Source organism: Cloeon dipterum, chromosome 3 (assembly GCF_949628265.1).
Source record: "Cloeon dipterum chromosome 3, ieCloDipt1.1, whole genome shotgun sequence".
NCBI lineage: Eukaryota > Metazoa > Arthropoda > Insecta > Ephemeroptera > Baetidae > Cloeon > Cloeon dipterum.
Genome location: NC_088788.1, coordinates 36,458,398 through 36,472,571, shown reverse-complemented (window position 1 = coordinate 36,472,571; position 14,174 = coordinate 36,458,398). Strand labels below are relative to the sequence as shown.

General features: G+C 45.1%; 1 protein-coding gene across 2 annotated transcripts in view; it reads right to left on the bottom strand.

The window, feature by feature from the left end:
- Positions 1 to 14,174, bottom strand: part of LOC135940437 (beta-3 adrenergic receptor-like) — a 35,204-nt gene that overhangs the window by 3,664 nt on the left and 17,366 nt on the right. For both annotated transcript variants that reach the window (XM_065485310.1, XM_065485309.1), the window contains exons 2-3: positions 1,647 to 2,191; positions 317 to 556 (exon numbers count right to left, since the gene is read on the bottom strand). In XM_065485310.1, the coding sequence (XP_065341382.1) occupies positions 317 to 556; positions 1,647 to 2,161 (755 nt within the window). In that variant the 5' untranslated portion in view covers positions 2,162 to 2,191. The remainder of the gene's footprint in view (positions 1 to 316; positions 557 to 1,646; positions 2,192 to 14,174) is intronic.

The following is a 14,174-nucleotide window of genomic DNA, read 5'->3' as shown; positions in this document are numbered from 1 at the left end:
TGAATCACAAGACTCGCCGCCAACGACGAGCAAAAAAGTTAAAATTTCCAGCGGAAGCGAATGTACGTGACGGAGGGTAGTTTATTGGCAGAGAGCGAAAAACAAAAGGTGCACGTCTCTCTGTCGCGGACAGAATCGCGAAAGAAAATTCCCTCTGATTTATATTTGCCCTGTATTCTCAGAACGTGCTGATCAGAGAATTCCAAATTGCAGCAAAATTGTTGCTAAATTCTCGTTTCGTGCTGAGAGAGGCGGCCGGATTTATGAGGGCAAAAAGGGAAAAGATGGCGAGAGGCCAAGGACTAATCCAATTTACCTGGCGACGACGTAAATGTAGCAGTAGCACGTGAGGATGATGAGGGTGCACGGCGCAAACACGGTTGACAAAATGAAAATTTGCACCCGCTGGTTGACGCGGGTGAACGAGCACTGGCTGACCACGACGCCGCCGTGCAGCCCCTGCCACACCAGCGGCGAGAAGCCCACAGACAGCGAATACGTCCAAATCATGATCACGTAGCGCTTGACAGAAGTGTGCGTCACCAGGTTGTTGTATCTGCAAAGCCACAAAATTAATTTTGCGCCAGTCGGGAAATTGTTAAATGCGTCAACAAATCTTATATATGAGTGAAATTTTTGACTCCTCTAGCACAGAAAGAGGTCAAATAAACTCATTGAAATTTGCACTAGACCATTCCTTACTAGTGTATTGCGTAAAAAAATCATTTTTACGGTTTTATGAACAATTATGGAAAGGTTTAAACCGCAGTATGTTCTCTTCCCGTGGTAAAATTTCCAAACTAAGGTCAATTTTGGACTCCTCTCGAAGAACCCAATCGAATGAACACCATATTTGATGATGTCTTAAATTTAGATCAAGGGTAATTTCAGTTTATAATCAAAATTTTAGAATTTAGTTCTGGATTTTGGAATTTTGAAAATGTGTTTTAAAGTTTCCCCAAGACATGTGTGAACTTTTGCGAAAATGTCAGACTGGGGGTCTTTTTTCGTGTTTTTAAAATGTTATCAGCTCCAAATATCCAGTTCTAAACCTTCAGAATTGCAAAAATTTGTTTCGCATGAGGCGTACGATCCTCCCCCTGACTAGCTGAAGCGTTTAGGGGTGATTACCCTTCGCCCCATTTAACCCTCTCCTTCTGCTACAATTTCGATAGAAAAAGGCTGATTTTTTTAAATTAAAAATTAATGTGGTCTCATAGCTATTTAAAGGCCATCTTTGACGAAATTTTCGTGTACATACCAATCGATTCCTGAGGTTCGACTTAGGTTAGGCGACCAACCTTTGCGACCGGAAGTTTTGGCGCCGAACATTACAACCCTGTGTACTTCGCTCGGATTGGTCGAGCCTGGCGCATGCGTCAAATCTAGGTAAGGGCTCCACTATACAGCTAGATTTGGCGTATGCGCTGGGTTCGACCAATCAGAGTGAAGTACACCTGTTTGGGCGCCAAAAACGCATTGGACCTGTGTTACGCACGTCACGCTGAACTTCCGGTCGCTAAGGTTGGTCGCCTAACCTAAGTCGAACATCAGAAATCGATTGATGTGCACGATTTGCTTGTCCTTTTGGGTAGAAATAAAAGTAATATTTGGAAAAAAAGGAAAAAAGTGTATGAGACAAGAACCTGAGGGGTTGGGCGAGGGAGGTGAAGCGGTCGGCGGCGATGGCCGCCTTGGCGCAGAGGGAGACGCTGCCGAGGGCGATGGCGACGCAGTAGGGCGCGAGGCAGAGGTTGAGGGTGCGTGGCGTGTGCTGCGACAGCTCGAGGTAGAGGTGCAAGGGCAGTAGCATGCCGATGCCGACGTCGGCCGTCGACAGGGCGACAACCAAGTAGTTGCTGGGCGTGCGCAGCCGCTTGAAGCGGTATAGGGCGCCGAGCAGCAGCGCGTTTCCGCCCACGATCAGCGGCGAGAAGAGGCTGACCAGAAAGATGGCGACGCTGACCACGACCGGCGAGTGCCAGTTCTTGTCCGGCGCCACCGACACCGGGCTCTGGCTCGAGTTGAGGTAGGACGACAGGGTGGTGCTGACGCGCATTTCGGTCGCTGCGTACAGAGAGAAGGCGGCCGAGTCGTTCACGTCTCCGCCGACCGCCGCCGAGCTTAGCGACGCACCCGTTGTCAAGCCGATGCTGTCCATGCCGCGGCTCTTGACCCGTTCCTACATCATCTGCGGACACACATAATCAGACATTAGTGCTAATGTATCAAATTTGCAGCTGAAGAATGAATCAATAATTTTTAATTCAAAACAACAAGATGGGGTAGTTTTTTAACCAAATGCATCTGATCAAATGTCACGAGTTGGGAGACGAGATAATTTTGGAAAACTTTCAGACCTCAGTATCTCTTCTCCCCGTGGTGCAATTTCAAAAATAAGGTGTGCTTTGGATTCATCTCAACGAGCCTGATCGAACTGACACCAAATTTGGTGCCCTAAGTCTAGGCCAAAGGTCACTACTGTTAATTTTGTTTTCTTGTTTAATTTTTTTAAATGAGCTCAGTATTTTGGAATTTGGAAAATGTACCAAAAAGTTGTCCCGTGACAAGTGTGAAATCGTGTGAAAATTTCAGTCATTAGTTTTCAATAAATTCAATTCCAAAAACTCGAATTTTACATGATTTGTAATTATTTTCAACTCCAAATCTCGGGTTCTAACGATCAGCATTGCAAAATCTACCCACCGTTAGACTCATCTAGACCTCCCCTGACTAGCTGAAAGGTTTAAGGGATGCTCACCCTCCACGCCTTTCAACCCTTTGATACAATTTTAATTGCTTATAAGTGAGATAAATTTTATTACAAACGAATTGCAATGTCTAATCTGTAGCAAATAAAATGAATCCAGCGGCGCATGTAACCCGTAAAAATTAATAGTTTGCTTGTTCTGCGAATTACCCGCACAGAGTGGAGCGTCGTAATCAGCAATTAAAGCTGTGCCTCTGTGCAATAAAGCGAGCGCAGCCGAGTGCCATTCTGTAGCGAACAGTCAATATGTATCAACACACGGCACGTACATAATAATAAAATAGTGAGTGTGCGCGCTTCACAGGAGAAAGCAATTTATTTATACAGCAAACGGATCAATGCAAGACAAGGACATCGTGCTTTTCAATATTCAATCGGCAGGATTTTCGGCACCCTTATCGAGTGTATGCAGAGTGGCTGGGCGGCCATTTTTCATGTCGGCCGACGATGTATTTGGAATTCGGTCGCGTCTGCACTTCCTGTCGTGCAATCGAGTCACGTGCCACGCAGCAGGCCAGCCAATTTCTACGGGGGTGTGTATTGACTACTCTATTTTAGGCGCGGCAGACGCCAAAAGGTGCCACCGAGAAATGATTTTCAGCGTGTACGCGAGAAATAAATTGGCGGCAGAAGCTGGCGAATTGGATCATTCTAAGCGCATATCGGATAAAGCAGGCGATATATGCTATGCAGGCCCCAGATAAAAAGGCACATTGTCGCCGGAGCAGGTAGAAGCACTTTGCGCCGCCACAGGGTCGGACAGACACGCCCGAAATGAGAGCTCACAGGACACGGTGCCTCTGCCCCCGGCACTCTGGCAAATGAGACACACGAGAGATTGTTATCGCTTTTTGATATGAATATGCGGAAGTACTCTTCAAAATTAGAACTGAAAAATAGTTAAAAATCATGAAACCGAAACTAGTTGAGAACTTAGTTTTGAGGAAAATGTACAAAATTTTAATTCAACGCGAAGTAAAAGTTCAATATTTTTTGCTAGTTAGGTAGACTGAAAAACTAATCAAATGATATAGTTAAAAGGATTATGGATTAAAAGGGTAATTTTTAATCTGAAAATCAGACGGCTGCACAGTTGGAAATTTCAAACTCGATGAGCAGGAGTTTAATTATTCGCATGAAATTTATTGGAAAAATTTAATGTGTGGAAAAACGTTGATGTCGCTTTGATCTAAAAAAAGGATTATAGATCATCCTCTCGTGGTGATGTTGATAAATACCTGTCTAGACCCTGCTTTTGTACTTGCCAATTCTGTCTGGATTTGAATATGTACTATTCCCAGCACAAAAAATATTGAATACACTCAATTCGCCCTCTTTAACTCAAACGCGCCAGTTAAAAAAAAACTAAATAAAAAGCACACCTCATCTATCTGAGAGCTGAAGGCTTCTCGAGTTAATCTACGAAATTGAGGAGAATCAGGATGTTTGGCTGGTTATTTACTCCTGGGACTGATGATTTGCATTTCAAAGGGCGAAGTTGAGGCGGCGTGAAGCGCTGGAAAATTGTCGGTGTGTTCACCGAATAGTGGCTTCCGTGTTTTGCGACAGTTTATTACTCCGACCACCGCAAGTTCAAAAGCAAGAGCTAATTTTGTAATTTGCCCTCGGGCAGGGACGCGCCGGCCCTGCTGTGGCCGCCACGGAACAACATTCTGCCCACGCCTTCTTCGCCCCGTGCACTCGAAAAGGAAATTTTCCTACATGGTGGGTCTATCTCACTCATTTGAACTCCATTCACAGCAAAACAATCCCACCTAAATGGACTCCGGTCACTAACTCTTGATTTATATAGATCAAAACTAGCTCAATTTGAAAGCGGATGTACACGAATTGAGCGCGCCACCCGCGGAACATGTGCGTGGCGCGGGATGCATAACCCACTAACGGCCGCTGGAGCGAATTTAACTGCGCGGCATATCAGCTCAGCGCTTTTGGTATAAATTGAGGAAATTAGCATCTTGCATATCAACGTCGATTCATCTCCGTCAAAGCGGCTAAGGCAGAGATGCGGTTCGATAGTTTCGTGCTCGCGCCGCATTGACTGTGTGTGTGTGCTGAGAGCTTATCTGTGACAAACGGACCGTGCCGAATGTACCGACCTTTTTGTTATTATAACTCAATGTAAATATGAATACGCATTGGACCGAAATAGAGAGTTATATTGACGTCACCAAACGACATTGTATCGAAAGTAACAGCTTGAGGACGTATTTCGGCTAATTCGGGTGCGTGGGTTCTGCATGCGCTCATCAAATTTCCTTTAAACCAATTGAACTAATCTGCGGACCGGCATTAATGTCAAGTTATAATTAACCTGAATTAACAGGGCGTTAAAAATACCCGCGTTATATATTAACGAATTCCCTTTTGCAAAGAGAAAAAATACTGTCTTTTCAGCAACTTAATTAGTTTCTTTTATTTGTATTTTTAAAACATATGAATTTAAGATTATACAGTTGCTTCTTCCTCCAAGTAGTTCTTAAACATTATTTCCTTTTTTATTTGTTTCAACTATAAGCGTAGCGCAGGAGAAATATTCGCTCAGACATGGTGGCCAATGGGGAACCGTGAATTCTGCGGCCAGTTGATTATCTTGGTAGAGTAGGGATTCTCAGGCAGTGAAGGGGAAGCAGGGCCGGAAGAACCCCTCCACTCGCTGTGACAAAGGTAAAAAAACGCAAATTATCCTATTTTTCTCCCTAATCCAGCCAGCTGGACGGGCAAATTGGTGGACGCCTGTGATTGGCTGTCAGTCAAGTACGCGCATGCGCAGACGGAAACGAATTATCTCTTTCGCACGTGCTTGCCCAAGTTTAAACATTATTTCCAAAATTGGAAAGTTCGGCACACTAGTTAATTTACGCTGGATTTTAAAACTACAAGTCCGTATTAGACGAAGTTTCTGAGCATCTGAGCACACCAATCGATTCTTGAGGGTTGAATTAGATAAAATGGATATTCTTCCGACCAAAATGTCGAGCGCGACGTTCGTGTTCGTAGCACAAGTAGTAGAACTTTTTTCCCGCCAAAACAATATGAATGCGAGAAGTGCGCATGCGTCAGAGCTGACAAAGAAGTCATTCGTACAAGCGATCTCTCTGCAAGTGCTCAAACCAGCTCTGACGCATGCGCACTTCTCGCATTCATATTGTTTTGGCGGGAAAAGTTGTACTTGTGCTACGCACGTCGCGCTGGACTTTTTGGTCGGAAAAATATCCACTTTACCTAATTCTACCCTCAAGAGTCGATTGGTGTGCTCAGAAACTTCGTCAAAGACGGTCCTTAAGAAATTAAAGATTAAAGTCTGTCAAAGTGCGACATTGAGCAAACTGGTTGTACTCGTTGTACTAAAAATTAGATAAATGCGGAGAAGTATGTCAAAACTCAAGCGTCGATATTTTAACAAGCCTGATTAGTGATGAGGTTATGGATGAGTCAGATTATTAAACACACCGGCGAGGCTGGTAACAGCATATAATAAATAATAAACGACAGCACGTTTCACCATCCATAATTCCAGGGGTTCAAACCACTTTGTATGCCAAACAAGAAGGCATTCCGCGAGGCTAATGCACGTGTATATTTCGTCGCGCATAATAGAGTGGGAAAACAAGGGAAGAGTCTTTTCGCTCAGCCCGGAGGAGTTGCCGCGCCGCGAATTCTCGGCGAGTGTAGTAAATAAGCAGATTTGCGAGCAGCCGGGTGAAACGACTCGGCGCGACGACAGGCATGAATTATGCACCTTTGATGTGCTCACCGCGTGCGCACAAAGGGTGCAAATAAAACGGCGCGGCATGGTATGGCATAACGTCAGCCGGGCGCGTGGCAGTTCAGGCGGAATTCGGCCTCACCGCCGAAACAAAGCACTCGAAATTTCGCCCCCGGCCCCCCTGTTTGTATGTGTTTGCCAGCAGCCGATATTGATTATTGTGCTCGCGGATCGTGTCTGCTGCTGCTGCGAGGGTCAGGGAGCGGAGACGCCGCCGTCGCCACCGCCGCCGACAAGTCTGTTCGTCTGGTCTGTGCGGTCCTCCTCGCCAGTCTTGGAGGCCGCGCGGCGACTCGCAATCAGCCGAGAGTGACTCCTGCATGCTGGGAATTGTTTCCCAGTTTGCCTAAAACTTGCCGCCGGAGGAGACGTGCGGCGCTTGCGAATGACAAACTTTGCGAACGCGTACAGGTTACCAATTTCAGTAAAACACTATTGAAATTCTTTAATCAGTTAATTTTTAAATTGCGTAATTGTAATTAGGAAGGGTAAGTTAATTATATTTCATGGAGAACAATAAATGGCTAACCTCCCAAAAAATTGGTCCTGCAATTTTGGCTGGGCCGAGAGCTGCAAAGTCGTTAACAGCGGCCACGAGGAAACACTGCCACCCACAGACCTTATCAAACTGCGCAATCGGACGAGCGAAGCACTAATTTGATACTTTTCCGACGCGTGTGTGGAGGAAAAAACGGGCGAGAAGCCTTAATGCGAAACCCAAGCCACATAATTAGTGTTTCCGGGCGGGGTTGCACTGCAAGCGGCCAACAAAATTAATAAAATGCTGCAGGTGTTTATGTGCTTGCCCAGGCTTAATATCCGAGGCCCCAGGAGAGAAGAGCGCGCGGGGCTGGCATTCCGGCATTTTTCTTCTCATTTATATTTTATTGCTCTGTGCCTGGCTCTCTCACGAAACACATCAAGCAAACACGGAGAGACACGGCAATAGCACTCGCCTGTGAATATTTCAAGAGCGCGTTCGATATTTCTTGCCATTCGCGGGATGGTTGACTCCAAATCAGTCGCCGCGCCGCGTGTATCGCATTTTCTGTTTTGTTCGACGGGAAATATTTGCCCCCGAAGCCAATTTCCCAGCGATCGCGGCACGCAATCCAAACTTTGTTGAACCAGCTAGTGGAAAGCAAACTCAATAATTTCATGACTCGCTTTTCCTTTTCTATATACCACTTGCTCAATCACGCCGGCGAAATCGCGATAAACGAGCAGGAAGTCGAAAGTGTGCCGCAGCTGAGTTTCAGTTTGTGTGAGCAACGGTTGCCGTTGTGCTCCAGAACAAACCAATTTCGAGGATGCCCTCAAGGTCAACAGGCTTTTGTTACGAACTTACATGCGTGGCATTTCATTTTTCCTCGTGACCTTTTTTAACGTTTCGCCTGGCTCCTTTTCAATCCATACCTGGGGTGGATGTAAATAAACCTCTTTCGAGAATTTCCTCGTTCCAGGAATAGCTGCTTGAAAATTAAATTATAGTTCACCTGAAAAGCTGCTTTTCCTGCTCGATTCTACAATGAGTGCGGAAAAAGAAAACCAAGTAGCTCTTTGCCTTGTGTGTGCAAGAGTTGCTAGCGGGGAACAATCTGGGCTTTTGCTCATCGCTCAGCACGTCAGGAAAGCAAGTGCATTGTGTATGAAGACCTGTGGCGTCCGTGTTCATTGCTGTCAAATCCAGGCTCTAATTTAATTCCGGCACCATTTTGCAATGAGTACAGCCGTCATTTGTAGGAAAAGAGTCGCTTTATTCACCACTCACGATCAATATTCGCCTTTTGTCAGCTCAGGCACAAAGAATGACATCCGAGAACCTTCATTATACCAAACGATAATACTTTTTCAGCGTTCTCTCTGATAACGATTCTTAGAAAAGAGTAAGCGCGCGAGCAGGCAGATGGATCAAACACAGAGAGATCCAGGTGTGAAATTAATTGGTAGAGCGAAACGGTAATGAGGTTAATGGAAGGTCACGCCTAGATTCTACATCGAAATCATTTCCTTGACGTTAAACATTAAAAAAATTAACTCAATCCAACTGATTGCTGTGCAAGCCGTTCAAGAACTCATTAAATTGGCAAGCTTAACGTCTCTTGAATGTTTTTACTCGAGCAATCCGCTCCAAATGGAAAGAGGGTTTCAAATTAAATCCCTGGGCAGTTGGAAAGCGTTTTGCTATATGAAGAAGGATGAGATTGCATCTGTGGGGGAGAGAAAAAACACTCGGATAAGGAAAACAATAACACGAGAGAGCGCCTTAACAATAAAAGCCAGCCAGACTATAGCTACGTCAGAGTTCCCAGAAAAAGCACACACGCCAGGAAATTGTCGCATTGGTCGGAATGGCCGCAATTGCCAGTGTCAAGCTGAAAAGCCGCAGGAGGAAACGAGCCGAATTCAGTAATTCGCGGTCGGCGCCAATTTGAATGCAAATAACACGCTGTCTTTGAGGACGAGTCACTCGCCCCGTCAGCATTATCGCCGGCGCACGGACATTTTAATGAAGAGCTCGCAGCCGGGCCGATTCATTAGCAAACGGAAGTTGCTCTCTCTCTCTCTGGAATAGTTTTTGCCCGCCAGAGAGAGAGAGAGAGAGAGAGAGAGAGAGAGAGAGAGAGAGAGAGAGAGCGCAACTTGTGACGACGCAGCACGGCAAACAAGTCTTGTAGCGGTGGCGGTGCTTAATGAAGGACGATGCCGCCGTGATTGAGCACCTGCAGCTCTTGTCCTGACAGCAGCCGTGATTAATTGATGCCACTTATGGCACGCCAGGTACACAACTTCTGTCCGGCACGTACTCCGACATTTTTAAAGTGCGGTGCTGATCTAATTTAGGAGCAAGACTGACACGCTTTCATTCCAATTTCATGCAAATAAAATCTTCTCCTCTCAAGACGTCTCTTCCAATCCACCCTCTTTTCAATAACTTCAGGGATAACTTGATTTTCTCGGACGATTTGTCCGGTTGGTGCGATCCTAAACAAAATAAATCCACGAAATGTATAACAAAAATCAATCTTTGCGAGAAGATTGTGTCACCAACAAGTTTTTGACTGGATTTATGCATTTTGACAGGTTGTACGGAACAATTTTGGAAAACCTTGAGACTTCTGTAACTCATCTCCACGTTTTGCAATTTTAAAATTATCGTGTGCTTTGAATTCCTCTCGCCGAGCTCGATTGAACTGACACCAAATTTTGTAAACTCCAAATCTCGGGTTCTAAGTACCAGAATTTCGTCTCGACCTTCCCTGAGCAGTTACGACAGGATTTATTTATCAAATTTTCCCAATCAGCATGAACAGCAGACTATGAGCTACATGCTTCAAATTTAGCTCGCCACTAATCTATAGAATTTGGAGCAATGCGCAAGTTGGTTTACCCTAGTCTGCGCCGCAAACCACATTTCTATATTATGTATTTTGGCTACCGGCATTTAGCCTTGCTATCAAAACCAACGGACCAAATACTAATTAAAACGCAACATTTTCTACAAAATCTCGTTGAAACCCATCCGAGACATCTGTCGATTTCTTGGTACGGAAATTAATCTTATTAATTTCAAGATACTTGAACCTTTTGCTCTTTCGTAGGAATTCTAAAAGTAATTCACAGTGTTGAGCGATCTCGTGAAAAGCACAACGCGTTTCGGATTTCGGGCGGCGAGAGGCGCCGAGTCGGTGCCAGCGGAAGCGAAATAAAATATAGCAAAAACCGGGATGAAAAGTGCGTGGGCGGAGTTCGCGCTTGAATCATGTTTAATTGCTCTCTGACCGACTGGCCGACCGACCGGCCTTTTGAGTGGAACTGTTGAGCTGAAACTGGCGAGTGTGTGACTTTGGGCACGATGCCAGCCATTCGAGTCGAGGGAAAAAGCCACCGCCACCCACTTAGGGGCGGCTGCGACATTAATTTAATCGCCGCACAGCATTCCTCTGTACGGAAATTCAGTGTGCTCGCCTCCTCCCCCGCCGCTGCAGCAAACGCCGCCGGACTGATTTTCTTTCTCTAGTCTTTTTTCGGCACACGCTCTCACAGTAAAAATCAATATCGGGCGTCGCGAGGATCTTTCGTTGCCGGCGGCAGTCGCGCTGCCCCGAGAAGGATGCCGTGTGTAATTTGATTTCATTTTTTATATACACCGAGAAGCCCAGCTCTCTCCCAGTGTTAGTTATTTTGTGACTGCCGGCTCGCTCGGGAGTCGGGACGCCGCCTCGCACCAACTGCGTATCAACCCTGTTTCGCGGAAATGTGCTCGACGCAACGTGGTGTGCATTCGTTCTTGTCTGTCGGGTCACATCAAAAAGAAAAATTGCCCTCTTGCCTTGGTGACAACATGTTTATTCCTCTGTGAACACCGACCATGCGACAAACTAAAAATGACAATTAAAACAAATACGCAGGACTGCTTCAAACCAGCACCAGGTCATTAAAAAAAATGAGACAGCTAACCAACAATTTTCGTCCAATCCATCCCATCGTGGTGCCAGCAATAAGAGCCTTCAAACTAGCTTTTCGCGTATTTCCACAATGATCAGAAATCAATCTGAGGAAGAAAAACGTCTGCCGTGGACAGGATAAATGATATCGAAGCAGAGAGTGACCGGAAGCAAATAATAACAATCCATTTTTAGTGCGCCGCCGGCAGGGATTCAATTTGCTGCGTTTGTCGCGTGCACAGTTTTCGTCATGACAACGCAGCAGGGGTCGATGCATCCCCAGCCGGCCAGAGATTCGAGTGGGCCGCTCGCTTGGACAGAAATAAAAGAGTGTTTTACGCGCCTTATCATGGGCTCAATAAACTTTTGTCGCTAAGGAGAGTCTGGCCTGGCCGTCGTTTTTATTTCCATGCGGCGTGCAATATGATGGAGATAATAATACGTATCCGCCTCGGCTTTTACGACTGGCTTGGTGGGAGGAACGCAAACCCTCGCCGAGAGATAGATAACGCGCGCGCTCCTGGCACTGAATGCAAATGCCGTGATTGCCGGCTAATCACAAATCGATTCGCAAAATTCATATTTGCCTCATTCAACGAAATGGTTGCTGGTCTAAAGAGTGAATTTTATAAAAATCAAAATGGCATTTATTGCTGTAACGTTAGACAAGGAGGAAATGTCTGCACAAACCAATATAATACTCCTCTTATTTCGCTACTCGTGGAATGGCCGTGTTATTTTATTAATAATCCTTGCAAATATATTACTCGTTACCATCGTGGAAATCCGCCTCTAATCCTCCGATGACGACTGACGTTTTTAACAAAGCGATTTTCCAGTATTTATTTTTAATTATGAAAACCAATATCTGAAAACCTTTTAGGGAAGAAGAAAATTGAAATAGTTTGTGAAATCGCACTGGGCTAAACTTTGCTCATATTTCAACTGAGCAAGAGGCAATTTACAACCTTGAAAACAGTTGCCGATACTCTGAGCTCCTTTTCGCGGGCGCTTTTCCAAGTGTGCTTAGAACGGGCCACTCTTCTGCTCTCTTCGGGCAATTAGCGCAAGAAAAACGTAGCCTGCTTGCGTCACGCACACTCGCTTCTGCTTTGTCGCATTAAAAGTTTGCCGCTGCTATGGTCCAGATATATATGTTGACATAAAATCGGAGCAAAATGAGTGAATCCGCAAAGTTGCCTGTTATTACGAAACTTTTCAATAAATATAAACCTTATTTTCGGCGGGGGTGACTTTGCTCTTTCGAACGGAGCGAAGAAGCAATTTGCAGGGCCAATTCCGAAAAACCGTCGGTGAAACCATAAAAACTAAATTAAACAACTTTTGTTTGCGCCCGTTTTTGTGCGTTTTATGTGGGTCTTCTGCAGGAGGAAAACGGGCCCGACCTCCTTGAGCTTTATTAGCGTTCATTCCACCCGGCAACACAATTACACGCCAGATTCTCCGACTTGTGCGTGATCTAGAATTAATTAAAAAGCAACGCCACTGGATTAAATTACGCCGGGCTTCCTGCGCGCTAATTTCTTAACGGGCCTTGCCCCATCCGACGACTGTGGCTGCCTCAAGTGTGCTTTCAAGTTTCCCTTTGCATAGGACTGTTGAATTTCTATTGCTTGTTATTGCTGTTAGTCTTTAATGCACACGGAGAATGACTAAAAATTTTGCATTCTCGATGTGAAAATTTTCATTTTATCTGCCTTTCAACTGCGGTGATAATATTAATAACATAAAATTGGTTATATGACGAAATGCCAGCTAGTTAGGAAAGGTCGATATGAGTGTAGATTTTGCAATTCTGATTGTTAGAACCTGAGATTTGGAGATTACAACATATAGAAAACACGAAAAAGCCGAACAAATCGTGATTTTTCGAGTTTTAGATAGCAATTTCTCAAAATCTAACAGAAAATTGTCAATTAAGTTCACACATGTAAAAAAAAAACCTTTTAAGCAGATTTTCAAAATTCCAAATCCAGGATAAATATCATTGTATGCCGATTTCGCCCTCTGACCCGTGAGATCTCGTCTTTTTTCATTCTAATATCTGAGCCGATTTTTGTTTCCAGCGCACAACTAAACAAAACTTGTTCATTCCTAGAATGCATTGAAGCGAAGAAAAAAATCCAAACTTATGAAAACCCACTTCACAAATGAATAAATTGATTGATATTGACAAATGAATAAACATGATGAAATGCAAATTGCGTATTGGGCGGAAAAGCATCTAATTTATTGTGAAATCAAGATGCTGGCACTCTTTTAAAGCATTTTTTAGAGTGGCAATATAACCGTCCACACCTCGAATTTACGGCAGTGGCGTTGCAGAAAATCCGTTGAAGCGAGATTGCTTTTCCTGTGTGTAAACTTTTGCAGGGCAAATTTTGGCTGACTGCGGAATTTTCGCGATCGTCCCCGCTTTTCCATCTCACGGAGCAGGCTGTGCGGCGGAAGACCCTTTTCGCAATTTATGGCATTAAAAAGCCGATATGACTGCGCGCGGCCTGGTAATATTTTTCTCGTAAAACTTGCCGTGGCATGTTTCTGCGGCCGGGTTGCTATTATTATTTCTCGCGTATTCGCGTATTATTCACCGTAAAGTTGCCCGTCACTTGGGCAAGGAGCAGCGAGGCACGTGACTCTCCGCGCCATTCATACATCTCGCATTCTAATGAATTGCTGCGCACTTTGAAACGAAATTTATTGCCCGCCGCCGCCGCCGGCGTCGATGCTGCTTCAGCTCTTTTCGCGCCTCCTCCAGTACTGCGTGGGCTCTTCGTGCAAAATAAAATATCATTCTTCCCTGACACCGAGAATTCGGGTTAGATCAACTGTCAAGTGGAAATGAGGTCGATTTTTAAAATTATTGCCACACTTGAAATGGGACGGTCGTAAATTTCTCCCTGGCTATATACAAAAACGAAGCGTACACTTCAATTATCTTTCGGCAGCAGGCTTTCCAAAACGAAAGCCGCGCCGGAGCGGCTCACGAGAAATTAATCCAATAAAGCAGCGCCATATCGCATTCCGCACCGACGGACGACCATTGTTTGTCTGTTTGTTTGTCGGTTTTCGTTGCAATGAACGCGGACAGGGAGGCAGCAAGGGCCGAAGAATCGCTCTCTTGAGGCCACTCATCGACGGTGAA